General features: G+C 54.8%; 1 protein-coding gene across 1 annotated transcript in view; it reads right to left on the reverse strand.

Moving 5' to 3' along the window:
- CAMK2A (calcium/calmodulin dependent protein kinase II alpha) overlaps positions 1-19,429 on the reverse strand; it is a 62,187-nt gene that overhangs the window by 15,127 nt on the left and 27,631 nt on the right. The window contains exons 4-13 of the mRNA XM_029218327.1: positions 15,857-15,911; positions 14,904-14,969; positions 14,719-14,791; positions 11,631-11,733; positions 10,230-10,313; positions 9,991-10,085; positions 8,792-8,914; positions 8,121-8,204; positions 6,542-6,584; positions 3,962-4,002 (exon numbers count right to left, since the gene is read on the reverse strand). Coding sequence (XP_029074160.1) covers positions 3,962-4,002; positions 6,542-6,584; positions 8,121-8,204; positions 8,792-8,914; positions 9,991-10,085; positions 10,230-10,313; positions 11,631-11,733; positions 14,719-14,791; positions 14,904-14,969; positions 15,857-15,911 — 767 coding nt within the window. The remainder of the gene's footprint in view (positions 1-3,961; positions 4,003-6,541; positions 6,585-8,120; positions 8,205-8,791; positions 8,915-9,990; positions 10,086-10,229; positions 10,314-11,630; positions 11,734-14,718; positions 14,792-14,903; positions 14,970-15,856; positions 15,912-19,429) is intronic.

Raw genomic sequence — 19,429 nt, forward strand, 5'->3', positions numbered from 1 at the left:
TCGAGTCTTTGGGCCTTGCCATTCAGCCTATTCTAGCTTTGGGGGCATTTGTCATTTCCCCTGTATAATCAACTGTGGAGCCAAGGGAAGGAGAGAGGAACATGTAGACTGTCTTCTCCTTCTTTCAGCTCTAAGCCTGGAGTCTTAAAGACTCACACTCATAGAAGGTTACAGGCCAAGACCGACACTTGCATTGAGCAGACAAGAACCTGGGGTCCAGAGACGGGCAGCGATCCACCCAAGGTCGCTCAGCTAGCTACTAGCAAAGAAGAGGCTGGAACCTCCAGTGTAGGCCCTCTCCTCTGTCCAGGTCTCCAGGTACCCACAGCCTGATGGCTCTTCAAAGGCTTATCCTGGAAGCACTTACATCTGAGAGGCCAGGAGGCTCTCCCCTTGCTGCTCTGTGTGGGGAGCAGAGGGGAGACCTGAGATGCCTCCGGGTAGGCCTTTGCCAGTGGGAGGCACTGGATATTCTCCAAGTGTCCTCAGATCTAAGTCTGGGCTTTCTGACTCCAAGATCCAGGAGCCTCTGAGCGCCAGGAGCCTTAGATCCTATCCTGTCCTCTCCATCCAAGGCCTCTGCATGGAGGTGGCTCACTGGGCATTTCCAGTGTAGGTGCTCACAGCCCCTGCCTCTGCCCCAGCTGGCCCAGGCAGTGTGACTCCTGCAAGGCAGCAGCCTGCAGCCAGCCCCTCCTTCCCTGCCCTGTCCTCCTAGCGTTGGCCTCACTCCTGGCTGGAGCCGGGCCAGGCACAGCGTGTGTTGGAGGGGACAGGCCCACACAGCTCGGCTGTCAGCGGAAACCTGAGGAGCAGCATGAGGGCCAGGAGGTTCCAGGCGGGACACGAGGAGGCAACACAGAGCAGAGACTGCATCAAATTCGGACGCACAGTGACAGGATGGGACATGGGGGAGAGGGGTCATGACGCACGGATGGGACACCAACAGGGGGCAGTGAGTGGGGTTGAGGGGTGGGAGCGGTCAGCCCCTCTTCATGAAAGTGGAGGCCTAGGAGTGGCTGGGCCCGGGGGCATCGCTTCTTGGTAACAGAAAGACTCGATTTTCCTGAATCACAAAATGATGATGATACTAATAATAACCCTACGCCGACCAGCATGTCAGTTTCATTTAGAAAGTGAACTGTCACCAAAAGTAGAGTCACATCTCTTAGAACCACGTAAAGAACGTGGTTCTAAGGTTGGCAGGGATGGTAGAAACAGAGGATGGTCAAAGTTAGCCTTGAAAAGCCCTTAAAAGCCCATAAAGTACAGTATTGTGTCATATCTTGAACTCCAACCCGCCAGTTTTTCCTCCAGCGTTGGAACCGATCACTGCTTCTTCAATTAAGCCCCAGGTGGAATCAGTGGCTTGTCTCTAGGGACCAAGTTGTAGTTCCTGCTTTGGCCGAGCACATGTTGGCTACAGGAGCATCACGATGCGACTCCACCAGGCCCACCCCGGTAGGAGCCTCTCACCAGCCTCCCTGAAAACAGCGCTTCTCCTCTTGCACAGATGACGGAACTGATGGCCCAGGTCCCCAAGGGAGGGAACAGTGGGGCCCAGGCTCAAACCCCTGGCTTCTTGACTTGAGGTCCAGTATCAGTCATAGTAAAAACATGAATGGACCTCCCTCCTCTTGCAGGCCGGGCTCCCCAAATCCTGGGCAAATCCCCCTGGGTTACTCCCGTCTTCCGGCTGGATGTCCCCGCTCCTCCATCCCAAGGAAGGGGAGGAGGTTGAGCTGCAGAGAAAGGGTCGGGCCAGGAATAGCCTTTGAGTGTCTCTTCCTCCACACCCAGGCCACCCTGAGAAGTCACTCAGGGTCTGTCCTGTCCTACAGGAAGCAGCAGTTTCTTCAGCTGTGCCCACTGGAAGGCCCTGCAGTGACCAGCCAGAGCCCCGCCACGCTACGAGATGCCCTTGCCCTCAGACAGCCTCCGCCTCCTGGCCTTGCCCAGAGAGGAGCCAGACAAGAGCTTCGTCCCACGACCCAGCCTGAGGGAGGCCCTGACCAGGGCTTTGCCAGGGCTACACCCGAGTGCCAAGCAGACGGCGGCAGCCCTCCCGCAGCCCCTCCTCCTCCACCTACCTGGGCCCCAGGCCACTAGCGCCTGTGGCCTCTGCCCCATATCCCCCAAATATGATTTTCCCCAGGGGACCCAGTACCCCCAGTGTCTACACACTAGGGCCAGATTGAGCCCCAGCTGCTCCAAGCCTGCCCCCCTCCCCTGCAAGTTGCACATCCCTCCATCACCCTTTCAAATTGGGAGGGGAGGGGGGTGACTCATGGGTAACCCAAAACAGCAGGTAAGCCAAAACTCAATTCTGGATTCCATTACAGCATTGGGGATGGCTGTGTGTCAACTGTATAAATTGGGCTGGCTTTAGATCTGTGTTTTCCAAGTATTTTCTCGAGCAAACTTCAAGAGAAATCTTACCCGAAAGTCCAACACGTAAAGCAGAAAAGATAATACTACTGACTAGCCTCTCATGAGCATGTATCGCACGCCAGCACCATGCTAAGTCCTCAGTGCACAGTATCTTAGTTCATCCTCACAGACAGCCCTGGGAGGTGGGAAACCCTGCTCACCCGTTGCTTGAATGAGGAAACACAGGCTCAGGAGATTCAAATAATGGGCTGTAAGCTCACCCAGGCTCTCTCAGCCACTGCGATGGCTGGTCCATGGAGCTGTTCAGGCTGAAGTGGGTGTGAGAAGCCCCCAATCCTCTCTGCTTGGCATCCCCCTTCCAATCCCTCCCCATCTGCTGCCACAGGTACCTCCCCAGAACCTTTGGGCTCCAAGGAGTTCCATTTGTAAACCACTGGCTTTGACTGATAACCAAATAATTACATATTCCTCAAGCACCCAAGATGAGAAGGGAAAATGATTTTTTCTTGTTTGTTTGTTTTTAAAGTTGAAATCTTGGAAATCATGGAGTTCACAGCCCTCCCCCCTCCCACTGTACCTATGGGCAAACTCAAGCCCCCAGAGGGCCAAGGGCAGAGAGGAGGGCCATATCCTGGCCTCAGGCAGACAGCCCAGATACCCTCCCATGCCACCCCCGGCAGACCAAAGCCAGGGGCCTGAGACCCTAAATGCCACTACAAACCAAGCCATGAAGCCACCAGCCCACCTGAGTGGCTGTGTTTGGAAAGCATCCTACACCTTCCAGTGTCCTGGGCACAGCCCAGCCCTGGGGCCCTGGCCAGGCAGGGCTCTGAGCCCAGAAAAAGGCAGGGTCTCGAGAGAGGAGAGTCCACAAGGCGAGCCAGTGGCAGGGGAGGAGGGAGCTGCAGAGAGTAGGGGACCAGGCAGAAAGTAGGGGACAAGGCCCCAGAGAGCAGAGGGAGAAGAGACAGGAGGGAGGGAGGGGTCAGTGGGGTGTGGAGGAAAGCAGCTCGGGCATCAGGGGTGGGGACAGGGCAGGCCTGGGTCGGGCAGAGGAGGGGATTCTTAGCACTGAACCGGCAGGCCTTGATGGGGCTGGGTACCTCTGGGTATCAAAGCCAAGAGGATTGGCTGTCCATCCCCTGCAGGCTTTGTAGGCTGGACTGGGGCGTGCACTGGGTCAGGGGCCCATTCCAGCCAGCCTACACTCGGGAAGGAGGAGGTCACCCCTCATGACATCTCTGTCCCTTCTTTGCACCCACTCACTCACCAGTCCTCCAGAACCGCAGAAATCTCCTTTGACCGGCCCTCATGCCCACCCCAACCCCCGGCCACCTGCCTCTCCCACCCTCTTTCAACCCTCCCCTCCCCCACCTGCCCCCCGCCAATCCTGGTGGGAGGGTGGGCACCGTAGCCCAGGTCCGGGTCTGGGGATGCCAGGCTGCACGGGTGAGCACATCTGCCCAGAACACCATCGGCAAGGCCTGGCTCTTGTTCCAGCCCTGCAAGCCAGGACCTGTGGGTGGAAACGCTGTCAGAGGCAGACCCTGCCGTGCTGGCCGGGGCTTACCTTCACACCATCGTTCTTCTTGTTTCCTCCACTCTTCCCGCCTGCAGAGGAGAAAAAGTAGAGGGTTACCAACACCAGGCAGGGCACCAGGGCCCACAGGGCGAGGAAGAGCAACATCCACGGGCAGCAGAGGGCACAGAGCCGGAGCAGCGACGTGGGGAGACCTCCTCCCCTCCCTCCTCTTCCTTCCTGGGCGGCCCTGGGTCTGCCGGTGGCCCGCTGGTTGGGAGTGGGCCTGGGTTCTCAGCAATCTCAAATGTGACCCTCTGGCTCCATGGGTTGAGAGAGGTGCCCGATGTGTCCCAGGACCGTGGGATTGCTGTTTCAGTCTGGGGATTCCCTCCAGATCCTGGTCACCACCCGTGCTAGTGGTGGCCAACCCGGAGGCCCGGCTGCCCAGCCCGGGGCTGGACGCTCCCTCCCCGCCCCGGCCGGCTCTAATTTTAGCCCCATGCTGCTGCGGAGGTCATGTGTCAGCCCTGCCTGCTCACTCCGGACAGCTGCGAAGCTGCATTTTGCTGGTGATAAGAAGCAGATGCCCCCGCTCTGGGGCCCACCCCTGCCAGAGCACCCATCCCCTGCAGAGGCCTCCCTACCCTCAAACACCAGAGCCCCACACCGGGGCTGGCTGTGTCCCTGGCGGCTGGGAAAAGCAGAGCAACAGCTCTCAGGGAGGCCCCACCTGTCATTTCCCACTCCCTTCCTTCTCACCTCTTGGTCAGAGCCCTTGGAGAGGGCATCAGTCAGGAAATGGGATCAATGACCAGCCCTGTGCAGCCTGACACCTGGCTGCTTCAAACCTCAAGCAAATGGCCTTAGGTTAAAGCAGACAGTATCCATAAAGTGCTTAGCACAGCGCTTGACGTGCATGCAGTAGATGCTCAGTAAACGGTAGCCACTGTAAGTCCTTTTCCTGGTGGCCTGGAGAGAGCGAGCTGGGGAGGAGGGGTGCTACTGGACATTGATGCCCCAGAGGCTTGGAGGGCTGGGGCTCATGGCTTCTCCAGCTCCCCAGTCATCCTCACATTTCCACCTATGACCCCTCTCAGGCTCTCATGCAACTTTTCCCTCTTGCAAAATTTCCCTCTTGCAAAGCAAGGCAGTGGTGGGGTTGGGGGAGTACCTCTGGATCCCAAAGCCGAGACGAATGGCCAGCCAGACCAGGATGCACAGCAGCAGGGAGAGGACTTGCCCCCCAAGCCTCCAAGGAGGCCCCTCTCAGCTCCAGCCCACTATTACAGGACTGTGGGTCCCGTGAAGCCACATATTCTGATTTTCAAGAGAAGTCAGTAATCTGGGGTTTTCTATGAAATCTCCTGGTTTTTAAGTGCTGGAAACTCTTGCCAGAAAAAATTTGTTAAACACCACTGGTGCCCCCAAGCACATCAAGCGAGAGAGAGAGAGAGAGAGAGAGAGAGAGAGAGAGAGAGAGAGAGAGAGAGAGAGAGACTAACCCATGGGCTCTGTTTTGTGAGCTCTGGACTAGAGTGCCCTAGGGGCACTTCAGTTGTTAAAAAAAGACTCTGACTGCCTGGGTGGCTCAGCTTTCAGTTTAAGGAACTGCAGGATCCTTGTCTGGGGAGAGCGTGGGAAGGCAGTCCGGTGTGGTAGGGAAAGCCCGAATCTGAAGTTGCAGGGTCTTCCCAGCCCTGGGTCTCATTCTCCCAGCTGGTTAAATGTGCAGGTGGACCCTCTCAGCAATGCCAGGGCTGTAGCTTCCCAGAGCCAACCCCTTGCGGTGGAGCCAGCCACGTGCCGCAGCAGCTCTAGCTGCCCCAACCAGAGGGTCCCTCGGGTAAGCCTTGCTGTATCTGCTCAACTGCCCCATCCGCCGCCCCGGGCTCCCCAGAGAGCAGCCTCTGGCGGACGCTGGCCATGGCACTCTCTAACATGCCAAGGGGAGCTTCTTGCTAAGCCCTGATGCTAATCCCCTCCCCTTCTCTCTTCGGGGCCACATGCCACAGGTCACTGGGCATTTCCCGCCTGAACCAGCCCAGGCCAAGGCCAAAGCCTCCTACCCTGGACTCCTTGGTGACCCAGCCTGGTAAGGCACTTGCTCTGGGTCTGGTCACAACTGCACTGAAAGCCTCCCTCTAACAGTGTGGCCTGGGGCAAGTCAGAGTTTACCTCCCTGATCCTCTGTTTCCTCACTCAGAAAACAGGGATGGCAATCACCTTGTCACAAAGACCACGTGAGTGAAAGCACGGGCACTGCTTCATAACTGTGGGGAACAGGAATACTGCTACTCCCTGGGCCTGGGTCAGTCCCTCCTGGACCTGTACCCTGACATCTATGAGGCCCTTCCCTCTGGCCGGCCCAGCCTGAGAACCCCAGCACTGCTGTGAGGTGGGGGAGCCAGACTTAACCTCTAACCCTTCCTGGTGGGCCCTTGGCTTGATGACCTTTGACCTTTATCTACTTCTGCAGGTTTGCATCAGGTGAGCTAAGTCCCCAGTCATGGGGTCCCCTACAGCCCTCCTCTCCCCAGGCCCTCTGGCCTGAGGGCACCAGATACCCCATATGGCAATGCCCCTACCTCCTGCAGGATGTATTTGGAAATCTGAGGTCCTACCACCTACCGGAGAAGTTCCTGGTGGCCAGCATAGTGGTGAGGATGGCTCCCTGCAACAGATAAGAGGAGGGGGTTCGGGGGAGAGGAGGCCAGAGGTGAGGGGGGAGAGGAGAGACAGAGAAATGGGAGGGGAGTGGGGAAGGAGAGGCAGGTGCTCCATTCAGACACAAAGCCAAAGCCTTCTGCCCCTTGCCATCCATTCCTCCATTTCTCTCATCCCACAGCCCAGAGACCATCCCCAACTCCCTGGAGAAGGGTGAGGCAGGGGTGAGCTAGGCCTTAGCTGGCACCGCTCTGGGTACACGGCCATCCTAGGAGTAGATATTAATAGATTCCACCGGCCTGGCCAGAGCTGGTGGCTGTGCTCCGGGACACCTGTCGGTGGGGCTCCTAAAGGCCAAGGAAGTTTCCTGACGGGGCAAGGACAGTAGACTCTGCACCCCTTGGTCCCCCCCCTCTCTCCACCCTCTGCCTAGGGCACTCAGCTCCTCACTCCAGTACTAGCTCGCCCCTCTGTGGCTCCTGGGTTCGGAACCCTGGGTTAATGAGGAAAAACCCTCCTCTGTCAATGGAGGGGTTGGGGACCAATGGCCCTCCTGGTTCTAATTGCTGTCTGATTTGAACATTCTCTGGGTCTGACAGTCCATGATTTTAAGACTCCCTGACTGACATTTTGAGACTTCTTCTGTGACAGCTCCCACTGCGGGGTTGGGGGTGAGACGCAATTCTCCTGGCATCATGCTGGCCAGCACCCCGCTGGCCCATGTCCCTGTCCTGAGCCACCATGCCAGGCCTGGGAGCAGTTGCTGAGGAGGTTCCGAAGCAGCCAGGGCCTCAGCATCTGTCACTCAGCATGTGGATGGCTCTTCTGTTCCGACCAGCTGGGCACCCCTTGGTTGCCCTTCCTACCTGCTCAGGGGGTCCCTGGCAAGGTCTAGGCCAGGAGATGTCACGGCCCTGAGAACACACAGACCTGCTGAGAGGCTGGCAGCTTAGGGCCCACCTGGGTCACACTGTGGCTTCCTTGGAGCCACAACCCCTGTCTAGTCCCTCGGCCATTCCTCTCCAGTGCTTGGCAGCTGGGTCTCTCACCCCCACCGTGGTCTCCTGCCCAGTCACATGTCACCCCCGGAAACCTCTCCCGGCCACACCGAAGCACTTGCAGTCCCCCTAAGGGGTCATGCTCACGCCTCCAGACTTCTGCACAGGCTTTTCTCTGCGTCTGGAACATCCGCCCAATCTGTCTCTATACTGTTAATACCTGCTTATCCTTCGGGATCTCAGCTGAAATGACACTTGCCCAGGAAGGCTTCTGGGATCCTTCCCATGGCCTGCTCCATGGCCCTGTTATGCACTCCCACAGCCTCAGGGCATGTGGTCACAGCACTCACCACTGCCCCATAACGTCTCCATCACTCGTCTGTCCTCACCGCTGCTCACTGCCCAGCCCAGGCAGTCGGCGTTCAATAACACTTGTTGACTCAACAAAGGAAAGAACTAGTGAGTGGGTCTCTTGGCCACTGCGGAGACCCAGGCCAAGCTACTCCCACAGCCGGGGGGCATGGAGGGTGAGGACCTGCTGTTACCTTCAGTTTTCTCCTGGCGTTGAACTTCTTCAGGCAGTCCACGGTCTCCTGTCTGTGCATGCAGGAGGCCACGGTGGACCGGTGCTGAAGGGAGTGGGGGAGAGGTCTGTGAGCGGAAGGCAAGTCCTCCCTCCCCCTCCAGAGTATCCTATGGATGTGGTTGCCATCTTGGGGGAATGATTTTTTGTTCTAGGGGATGGTATAAACATCCTGGCGGGGCTTCCCTGGTGGTGCAGAGGTTGAGAGTCCGCCTGCCGATGCAGGGGACGCGGGTTTGTGCCCTGGTCCGGGAGGATCCCACGTGCCGCGGAGCGGCTGGACCCGTGAGCCATGGCCGCTGAGCCTGCGTGTCCAGAGCCTGTGCTCCGCAACGGGAGAGGCCCCAGCAGTGAGAGGCCCGCATACCGCAAAAAAAAAAAAAAAAAAAAAAAAAAATCCTGGCAATGGACATTCAAAGCCAGTAACACCCCCAGTCATTGTGCCAACCCAAAATACCTCCCCCTTGCCACTCTCCCCCTGAGGACAACAGTGGGGTCGGTGTCTCTTGGATTAAGCTCCGTCAGCCCCATGCTGGGCCCTCAGGCCCAGAGGCAGGGGCCAGGCCTCCGTAGGGGCCTTATTCCTGAGGTCTGGAGGGGCTCCCAGGAGGGGCCTTGCTGAGGAAGGCTCACCGAGATCCAGGGGTGCTTGAGGGCCTCGGCGGCCGTGATGCGTTTGGATGGGTTGATGGTCAGCATCTTATTGATCAGATCCTTGGCTTCCGGGGTGACGGTGTCCCATTCTGGTGACGGGAACTGGAAGGGGCAGAGGGGCCAGGTTTGCCCAGCCTACCCCAGGCCACCCCTGCGATCCCCCAGCCCCTGACTGGCAGGGGAGCAGGCAGGGGTCCTAGTGTCCTTCTACTCGGGCGTCCACAACCAGGAAATGGCGCAGGGTCCCCTGAACCCAGGACAAATCAGAACAATGGCCGGGGAAAGGAGGCCTCCCTCTGCTCTTCTGAAGCTGTGCCTTATGTGCAAAGCAGCCAGACAGTGGTTAGAGCCCAGACTTCAAAATCAGAAGTTTGGGTTCAAGTCCTGGCTCTGCCTCCTGGGCTGTGTGAGCTTGGGCAAGTCATGTGACCCCGAGAGATGTTGTGAGGATTAAATATGATATAGAACACGTAGCATATAGCTCAATAGACATCAGCCATGCAGAAAAGCAGTACAGCTTGGTTGTTAGAAGCATGGACACTAGAGCCAGACTGCCTGGGTTTAAATCCCAGCTCTACCGTTTCTTAGCTAAGTGGTCTGGGCATTTATTTAACCTCTTTGTGCCTCAGTTTCCCTATCCGTAAAATGGGGGTAACAATAGTACCTGTGTCATGACTGGTGTGAGGATTAACTGTAGTAATATATAGAAAGCATTTAGAAGACTGCTATATGTGTTGGCTATTATTACTATTTGTATATACAATATATAATATGTGTGTATGTGTGTGTACATATATCTATATACGTATGTATGTATGTATGTATGTATCTATCTCTCTATACATAGAGAGAGAACCTGGCTCCTGGGGCCTGCCCCCTGACCTCTCACACCACGTTGGTGCTGCTTCTGCCCTCTGGGGCCCCATGGACTAAATCCCATCCCTTAGATGCCCAAGTCATTAGGCACTGCCAGCTCATGACCTGGCCCCAGTCAGCCCTCAGGCTCCACCTGCTGCTCACCCCATCCCCACCCCGTAGCTAGAGAGTGGCAGGAGGCCTAAATGGGCTGGGAGGGTGGGACAGGGTCATCCTCGGGTCTCTGGCCTCACTGGACCTTGGCTCTCACTGGATGGGGCCCAGGGGATGACAGGGAGGCTGGAGACAGGAGCAACACTCACATCATAGGCGCCAGCTTTGATCTGCTGGTACAGGCGGTGCTGGTCCTCATCCCAGAACGGGGGATACCCAACCAGCAGGATGTACAGGATGACCCCTGAGGAGAGAACCAGTAGACCTTCAGCCTCATGAGGAGTCGTGATGGGGGGGGCGGTGAGGGAGGAGAACGATGGGAAAGGACAGACAGGGCACCAGAGGGTCAGGCAGCCAGGAGGACTAAGGGGCCTTTGGATGGACTCACCACAGGCCCACAGATCCACAGGTTTCCCGTATGGGTCCTTCCGCAGCACTTCTGGGGAGAGGTATCCGGGTGTTCCTGCGAACCCTGCTCCCCAGACACACAGACAGGCAGACATACACAGAGAGGTTGGCAAGTAAGTAACCCGGAACAAGACCCTGCTGGAAGAGGGATGAGGTTGCCCTGGAGATGGGGAAAACGGCCCCTGCCCCCAGAGCCGGCCAAAGGCTGGAAGCCCTGGCCTGGTAAGATACCAACGCCTCTAGACCAAGGTGGACGAGGACAGAGTATACCTGTCACCACGCCCCCCCACCCCCAGCGCCGAGAGCCTCATGGCAGAGTCATTGATCCATCCCAGGGTCCTGCCTCAGAGTCACAAACTTCTAGCACAACGCTCCTGGCAACCACTACCAATCAATCGCTGGTGGCTCTAGAGGTGAAATGTCCTTGCCTGTCAGTTCCAGGCTGAGCTGAACCCTCACGCACTCCCCACCCCTTCCAGGAGCTGGTCCTGGGATGGCAGAAGGTCTGTCCCTAACATTGGCTTTGCCCTATGTCACTTAGGCAGGTCTCTTTTCCTTCTGGGCCTCAGTTTCCTCATCCATGAATAACGGATTAGGGATTCCTATCCTAAACACCTCCCAGCACTGTTGGAAGGATTCGTTGAAATAATGGACACCCAAAATGTTTTAACGAGTAATTGTGAGAATAGTTCCTATTTAATGAGTGTGTCCTAAGCAGGGCTGAGAACTTTCTATGCCTGATCTCATTTAATCCCCACACCACCCCAAGGAACATACTATTATTATCCCCGTTTTATAGATAAAGAAACAAAGGCTCAGGGAGGTGAAACGACTCACCCAAAATCATATACCTTGTAAGTAGCAGAGTCAGGATTTGAACCCAGAGCTCTGGCTCTTAACCACTGATGAACATTGCCCACTAAAAAGTAACCCCAGATAGCTGAAAGGACTCAATTATGCCAAAATCTCAGAGCACACTGGATCATCTGAGCTTAAATCCTGGCTCTACCCCTTTTTGTCTCCCTTTAAGACAACTTTTCTTAGTTTCTTAGCCTCTGTTCCTCATCTGTAAAATCAGGATAATAATCTAGCACCCAGGCTGTTAGGGGAACTCATGGAAGCCCCTAGCCAACAGTGCCGGATGTGCGTGTGAAGAAGTCACATACTGTTTTAATGACAACCATGTCCCTGCATCAGGCCCCCAGGGAGCTAGGGTGGGTGACCCCCACTGACTCAGAAGCTGCAGGGAGGGGGGCTCTGCTCCCTGAGCCCCAGATGGGGCAATAGCCACCTCCTCTGCTCGGGCAGAGGCTTCCTAGCGGCTGACGTGTCAACTCAAGGCTGGCCCCCAATACCCCTGACACCCCCTGCCCCTACTCACCAAACCATGCCTGCTGTTCCCCCTCCACCTCTATGGCCAGGCCAAAGTCCGCCAGCTTCACTGCGGCGCCCTTGAGCTTGGAGGCGAGCAACAGGTTCTCCGGCTTCCCAGGACCAGAGAAAAGAGGGAAAGGGGGAGAGGAAAAAGCCAGAGGACAGTGAACAGATTCAGAACCTCACCTCTGGAGCTCTGGGCTTACAGGAGGAGCAGCTGAGCGACCCAGAGGCACACCGCCCACCCCCCACCCCCCACCCCCAGCCCCAAACACAGAACCCTGAGCTTCCCAGAGAGGGGACTACCCCACTGTAGCCCTCCGCCTTCTGCCATAGGAAGACCCTTCTTCAACCTGCCAACCCCTCCTTCCCCTTCCCTGAGAGTTTGGTTCTGGGGCTGAGGTGGGGGTGGGGCAGCGGGGAAACAGCCATCACCACAATAAGGAAAAAGAAGCAACATTTATTGTGCTTCCACTATGTGCCAGCCCCTGGGCTCAGGGTTTTGCATACATCATTCCATTTATTATCTCATCAACCCTTTGGGGTAAGCATTATTATCTCCATTATCCACAGTGGCCTTCTTACATCCCCTGAAACAGTCACGCTTGTTCCCACCTCAGGGCCTTTGCACTTCCTGCTCCCCCTGCCTGATTTGCTCTCCCTCCGTGCGTCACAGGTTTGGCTCCTTCTCATCATCCAGCTCTCACCTTCGTGTCACCCCCTCCAAGAAGCCCTCCGTGACTACTCTATCTAAGACAGGTCTCTTCTGTCTTAGCTCCTTGTTGTTACCTTCATAGATCTCATCACAATTTCTAATGTGTTTTCCCATCTGTCTATGTGCTTGTTCATTATCTGTCACCTCTGTACAATATGAGTTTCTTATGTGTTCTGTCCACCAATGTATCACCAGCACCTAAAACAGTGGGCGGCACATAGCAGGCACTTAAGTATTTATCACATGTATAAAGATGAGGAAACTGAGGTTCAGAGAGGTTAAGTGACTTGACTGAGATCACACAGCTAGTAACCGATAGAACCAGATTGAGGCATAGTCTGGCTCCAGAGCCGTGCTCTGAACCACTCTAGGCTGAGAGATGTGGGGCCTCCTATGTGCCACCTGGTCTGTGGGGCATGAAGGCTGTCATATTCTGCTGGGTCTGGAAGACAGGAAATCCCCCTCCTCAGGGCAGAGAGGTATTAAAAGTGGGAACTTTTCGGTTAGAAAGCCCTAGCCTCTGTTCCCAGTGCTGCCACTTCTATGCTGTGGAACTTAGGCAAATTCTTTCACGTCTCTGAGCTTTAGTCTCCTCTCCAAAAAGTGGGGATAATGCTTACCTCGTGGGGTGGCATATGGATTAACTACGATAGTCCCTGTAAAGCACTTCGCAGTGGACTACAAATGCTTGATAAGTATCAGTACTCATATTTTTTGTTTGGGGAGGAAGAGCGGGGGCTCCGAGTCCCTGGAGACAGCTAGTTTCTTCTGACCCCCTTCCCTACTGGGACTTCCGAGGAGTCCCACACCTGACCTTTCACTGCCCCAAACTAGGCAGGATGCAAGCAAGTATAGCTCCTTCTGCCCCTCGTTAAGGCCTCTTTGGTCCTCTGGGGACAGTGTTCCCAACACGTCCTGGGTCTCAGTAGCTGTCCTGCCCTGATTTGATGAATGCGCCACTAATTAATCTATCCGGAATGGCCTAAATTTGTGCTGCCTCTCCCTGTTCCTCCTCTCGTGCAGGGGCTATGGTTATAATGGGAACAGGCCCTAGGGGAAAGCTGCCCTGCAGTCTGACCAGAGACTCTCTTTGCGTGCACACTTGCCTGCGGGTCTAGACTGAGACACTGGGAGCTCACCTGGGCTCAGGTGCAGAGCCACAGATGGCTCGTGACAGAGGTGAGCAGGGCTTCTGGTCAGAGCACTGCACCCCAAAGAGGGACCTGGACTGACTGCAGGATGCCCAGAGAGGGTACCCGGGATGAGGAAGGCCTGGAAATCCCATCCTAGGGGGGAATGGAGGAGAACAGCCCGCAGAAGCCTTAGGAGCTACTACAAAGGCACTCACGTGCCTCCAGGGTGCTCTGAGCTGGAGGCCTGACCTCTGTGTGGCCCCAAAGGGTAGACCTGGGGTTCATAGGCGAAGCCCCACAGTGGGAAAGATTGAAGGAGCATTTCCTAGTAGTTCAAGGGGCTACCCCATAAGAAGTGAGTTCATAGTCACTGAAAGTCAAAAAGCAGAGGTTTGATGGACACCTGGCAGAGTCACCTAGAAGGGTTAGGCAACCTGCAGAAGCAGGAGGTGCAGTGAGTGGCCTTTTGGTCCCAGCCCACCGGGAGCATGGGATCTGGGGTCAGAAGCCCAGGGCTCCAGCCCTAGCTCAGGCACAACTGAACTGCCTGTTCTCGGGCAAATCCCCTGGATTCTTTAGGCCTTAGTTTCCCGCTCTGCAAAATGGGGGTGGTGTTATGCAGCTACCACACACTGATGCCCTGAAGCCCAGCAGAGGAGCACCGTGAAGCACGTGCTGACCGGGCAAGGCCGTGCAGCTGGTGCCAAGCTTAGACTCCACATCTGCTCAGTGCAGTCCATCTCCTTCAAGCGGGAAGAGGGAGGACGCGGAGGGCCCCAAAGCCTGTCTTCCTACCTCACCACTCCCCTCAGAGGCCCAGAAGCAAGACTGATAACGCGTCTGTGTACCGGGCACTGTGCTGTCTCCTTTGACGTCCTCAGCAACCCTGTAACGAGGTTGCTAGGGCAACCCCCACCATAAGGAAGCTGAGGCAGTGCAGCTAGAAAGTGGCCTACCTGGGATTTGGACTCCACCAGAGCCAGCCTTGGTGGCCTAGCTGCCTCTCACCTGGCCTGGCACAAAGCACCTGAGGCTGGGAATCGGGAAACCTGGGTCGCCAGCCCAGATGCTCCACCTCCCTGAGCCCGGTTTCCTCATCTGAAGAGTGGGGGAGATATTCCCCACCCAGCCCAATTCAGGGAAGCTAACGGGGTTCTGATAGTACCCCTGGCTCTGCAGGTGGAGGGAAGGGCAGGGAATGGAGGAGCAGGCTCCCGGTGAGCCGCACCCTCAGGTGGGTCACTCACCTTCAAGTCCCGGTGTACCACCCCCATCTGGTGGCAGTGCAGCACGGCCTCCAGGATCTGCTGGATACAGTGACTGAAGAGAGAGAGGAAGGGGGCAGGGGGTGAGGGCGGGCCTCCCCTGGGGAACCAGCAGGAGGGAGTGCCCTGCCCCCAGGCACCATTGCCAGGCTGCACCTGGCACTCACCTGGCATCGGCCTCACTGTAGTACTCCCGGGCCACGATGTCTTCAAACAGCTCCCCGCCGGTGACGCTGCAGGGACGGGCCCAGAGTCACCACCCATAGAGGCCCCAGGGGCCACGTCTCATGGAAAAGTCTCCAGGAAGCCAAGAGTGGGGCCCAGGGACCTCAGAACCTCAGGCCCAAAGGGAGGGGCCCTAGAAGCCACAGGGGTGCTCCCCACTACAACCCCCTTCCTGACTTCCAGCCCACCCTTCCACTGACCTCTCTCCCATCCACCCTTGGGGAGAGCCAGGCTGAGGTTAGAACTGGGGGTGAGACACTCAGAACACGTCATTATGATTCATTAGGCTCCTGGAAACCCAATGACTGGAGCTTTTTTGTTTTTTAATAGACTAGTTTTTGGGAGAGGGGGTAGCTAAATTTTTGGTGAACGTGGTGAAATTTTTTGTGAACGAATTTTTTGGTTCACATCAAAATTGAGCAGTAGGTACAGAGATTTCCTATAGCCCCCCTGCACATCCCCCCACCCTGACATGCACAGACTCCCCCATTGTCTCAAGTATTGTCCTTTACCCATGAGACCAGGAGCCACTGAGACCTCTCAGCTCATGTTTGCTTTTCATTCAATTGACTGGCTTTACAAACTTTAAATTTATTCCAAAAGGAAACTTTATATCACCACTAGAAACGGAAGACCAGCATCACTGGCCACAAATAGAAACGAAACTAAATATATGATGATGGAAGTTAAAAGTGTTTGTTGGTGTGTCAGGAAAACCAGCCTGCACTGCTCAGGTGGCAGGCCGACCGTGTTTCGGGAAACTCTGTATCAGAAGAGGTAATTCAGCCCAACCTAGGAGGCATGTGGACTCTTGAGGCCAAGAGACCCAGTGAGGTCATCCCTGCCAAGGCTGTCCCCGTCCCCACTCTACATCCCAGGATGGGGCCAGACTCACAGGTCAAAGATCAGGTAATGGTGTCCCTCCTCGGAGATGCTGTCGTGGAGCCGGACTGTAGGAGGGGCCAAGGCAGCTGGTTACACAGGACACAGGGCTCCCCACTCCCAGCTTCCCTCTCACCCCTCAAATAGCCAACATTCCAGTTTCTCTGAAAGTCACTGAGCACAAACCAGTTGCCAGGTGCCTTGACAAATACATATGAACAAAGGATCACTGACATCAGGCATCCCCAAAAGATGCCTGGGCTTAAAGACTAAAGACCAATGCTTTGGTCAAAGTTTGGTCCCCTTCCCACTCCAACCTTCAGTTTCCCTGCTGGGAAGGCCAGTGTCATGGAAAGACCTGTAGCTCAAATCTCTGTCACTATGCTAGCTGTGTGAGTTTGGCCAAATTGCTATCCCTTTCTGAGCCTCTCTTTCATTGCCTGGACAATGAGAATGAAACTCCTGGACTCGCAGCCTTCTTGTGAGAATTCCATGAGGCACACAATCGATGTTTACTCAGTGCTGGCCCTGTGCTAATGGCCCTGCTCTGCTTCCGGGTCTGAGGTGACAGCAGAGCTGGTGGAGGGGGGAATGACATTGGTCCCTCAGTTCTGGCTGCTGAGAAACTGTCATCTCTTCATACCTCATTTACCAAGAGCAAAGGCAGAGCTCCCAGGAGCCCAGAGCTTCCAAATTACCCCCTGAGCTTCTGGGAAAAAAAAGGGGGCCCAAGGCCTGGGGCTGACTCTGTGGTGGGGTCCCACACCCTGCCAGCCAAGGACAAGTTCTCCCAGGACAAGTTCATGTCCTTCCCTGCACCACAACTTAAAAATGGCCGTGGAGGGGGGTGTGGGCTCAAAGAATTACGGTACATTGCACAATGGAAAATTACACAGCTGTTAAAATAATGTGGCAGTTATGTATCCACTGGTTTGGAATCATCTCTAAATTATGCTGTTTGGTGAAAAAGCAAAGAGCAAAGCAGTATGCATAGTCCGTTTCTGAAAGGATGTATTTCAGCTTGTGTACGGCATAAGTCTCTCTGGAAGGATACAGAGATGTGGGCACTGAGGGTGCCTTGAGGAGGGGAATTGGGACAGCTGGGGTTGTGGGTCGTTGTGACTTTTCTCTGTAAGCCCTAGTGCCATCTGAATTCCTGCCATGTACATGTATTTCTGACTCAATACTGAGCCCTCTAAAGAGCTTATGGCCCTCATATTGGCACATAAAGTTTGGAGAAGCAGGCATTAAATACCCCAGAGTGTGTCTACAGAGAGGAGGATCAGAGATGGAGGATGAAGGGGATACAAATTTAAATAAAATGTCTTTTAAAAATCTTAAATGATATATATTTATAAATAATGACTGAAAGATGTTTTTAGTATATGTGCTGCCGAAGCGAGCACCTGAAAGATGTTTTTAAACTATCTTAAAGCAAAACTAAAAAGTAGGTAGCCTGAGAGTACATATAATATAATCCTGCTTTAATCATTTATCAACATTTTATTATAAAAAATTTCAAACAGGGCTACCCTGGTGGCCCAGTGGTTGAGAGTCCACCTGCCGATGCAGGGGACGCGGGTTCGTGCCCCGGTCTGGGAGGATCCCACATGCCGCGGAGCGGCTGGGCCCGTGAGCCATGGCCGCTGAGCCTGCGCGTCCGGAGCCTGTGCTCCGCAATGGGAGAGGCCACAACAGTGAGAGGCCCGCGTACAGGGAAAAAAAAAAAAAAATTTCAAACAGAGTCAAGTGAATACCCAAGTACCCACCCCCTGGGTTCTATCATTAATGTCTTATTATACTTACTTTATTATATTTCTATCTATCCCTTCATCCTTTAACCTATTTCAATTTGTTAATGCATTTCAAAGCAAAGATAGGCTTGACTTTTGAAATGTATGTGTTTTGAACTGAGCATCCTGTATTTTCTGAGTGCAGAATCTGACAACTGTACATTGGTGCCCTGCCCAGACGCCCTTTAGTAAGATGGTGCAGCCATCCTGCAGCTGCAGTGGGTTGGCTTACCACTCACAGTTGCCCTCCTTCTCTGGAGAATAGTGCACTGCTGACGGAGCCACCTTGCCCACATGGTTACCTATAGCCTTCAGCCAATGATGGACTAATGTGGGGAGGCAGAGTCTGTGCAAAGGGCCAGTCTCCTTTCCTCAAGGAGGGACAACTCCAGATGTTTATGTTCCAGAGGCCTCCCCACTGCACCCTCCACCTGGGACCAGGTCAGAGTTAGACTTGACCTGAGGCCACGTTTCTGCTCAGTTCTCTCCCCTCCCTCCATCCTGCTTCACCCCATCCCTTACAGGCTTCCCCTGGGAGCACACCCTCAGTAAACCACATGCACCTGAATCCCTGCCTCAGGCTCTGCTTCTAAGAAACCTGACCTGAGGTAATACGTTTAGGTGTACTTGAGAAGGTACAGATATCAGATATTACATGGAAGCCTATATCATCAATGTTAGCTCTAGATGCTGAGGTTATAGGAGATACCTCTAAAATTATTAGTCTTCTCATTCATCTACCATAAACTTGCATTAACAGTGTATCAGGGCAAAGTTTTGAAAAACACCCTTTCCTCCAAGAGGATTCTTGGGCAGCAGACTCCTTCCCGTCTACTCTGCTCAGGTGTTTTAACTCCTCTTTCCTGAGTGTGAGAAGCTCTGAGAAGCCAAGCTACATCCAGAACCGTCTCAAAAAGAGCTTTTAGAACTGGGTCAACAGCCATTTCGGAGGAGCTCCAAGAAGACTGGGGTTCCAGATCTACCCTCTGGCCAGGAGCCTCAGCCCCTTTTAGAGAAGGTCCTCAGGGCTCAGGGAAATGGACAGAATGTGGGGGCGAGGGGCGTATCCAGAGCTGCCTGTAGCTCAGATGGTGCCTTTGTGCTGATTGTAAAAGGCTGGCCCTCTGCTCAGCCAGGTGAGGGGGATATGGGCTGGATTCCAGCCTCCACCTGCGGGATGATACTGGAGTTGGCTTCAATCCCCGAGAGGTGGCTGTATCATGGCTCAGAGCTCAGGAGACAGGACTCCTCATTTCAGTGCTGTTTTCACACACAAAACCTCGCCTCCCGTGGATGGAAGCTGTCCTCAGGGAAAACTCAACCCAGAGCCCAAGAGAGGCAAGGATTCAAGGGCCATGGCCTATGTAACAGTCCCATCTCCTGGTGGGGAGGCTGGCATGTCTGTGCTCATTGATTTATGCTGTCACTGCTGGTCAAAGAGCAAACAAATCTGTAACCTAGTTTTCATTTGTGTAGCTGGATTCATGAACTTCTGACACTCCTGTCCTATTTCCAACAGTTACCATTGTTTTCTTTGAAACTGAAGGGTCTATTTGACCCCCTGGCCACCGCCCCACCCCCCAGCAGCACACTCCTGATAGTCACAGAAGGACTGAGAACATGGGCTCTGCAGTCAGACTTTCTGGGTTTGCCTTCCGGCTCCACCTCTTAGAAGTTGTGTAACTTTGGGCAAATTACATAACCTCTCTGAGCCTCCTCTTCTAGCAGCAGTGCTAATACCACTGCACTGGACTGGTGTGGGGAGTTAATGCAGTGATGCTCGCAGAGCACTC

Source organism: Monodon monoceros, unplaced genomic scaffold, assembly GCF_005190385.1.
Source record: "Monodon monoceros isolate NGI ecotype Baffin Bay Population unplaced genomic scaffold, NGI_Narwhal_1 Super_Scaffold_12, whole genome shotgun sequence".
Classification (NCBI taxonomy): Eukaryota; Metazoa; Chordata; class Mammalia; order Artiodactyla; family Monodontidae; genus Monodon; species Monodon monoceros.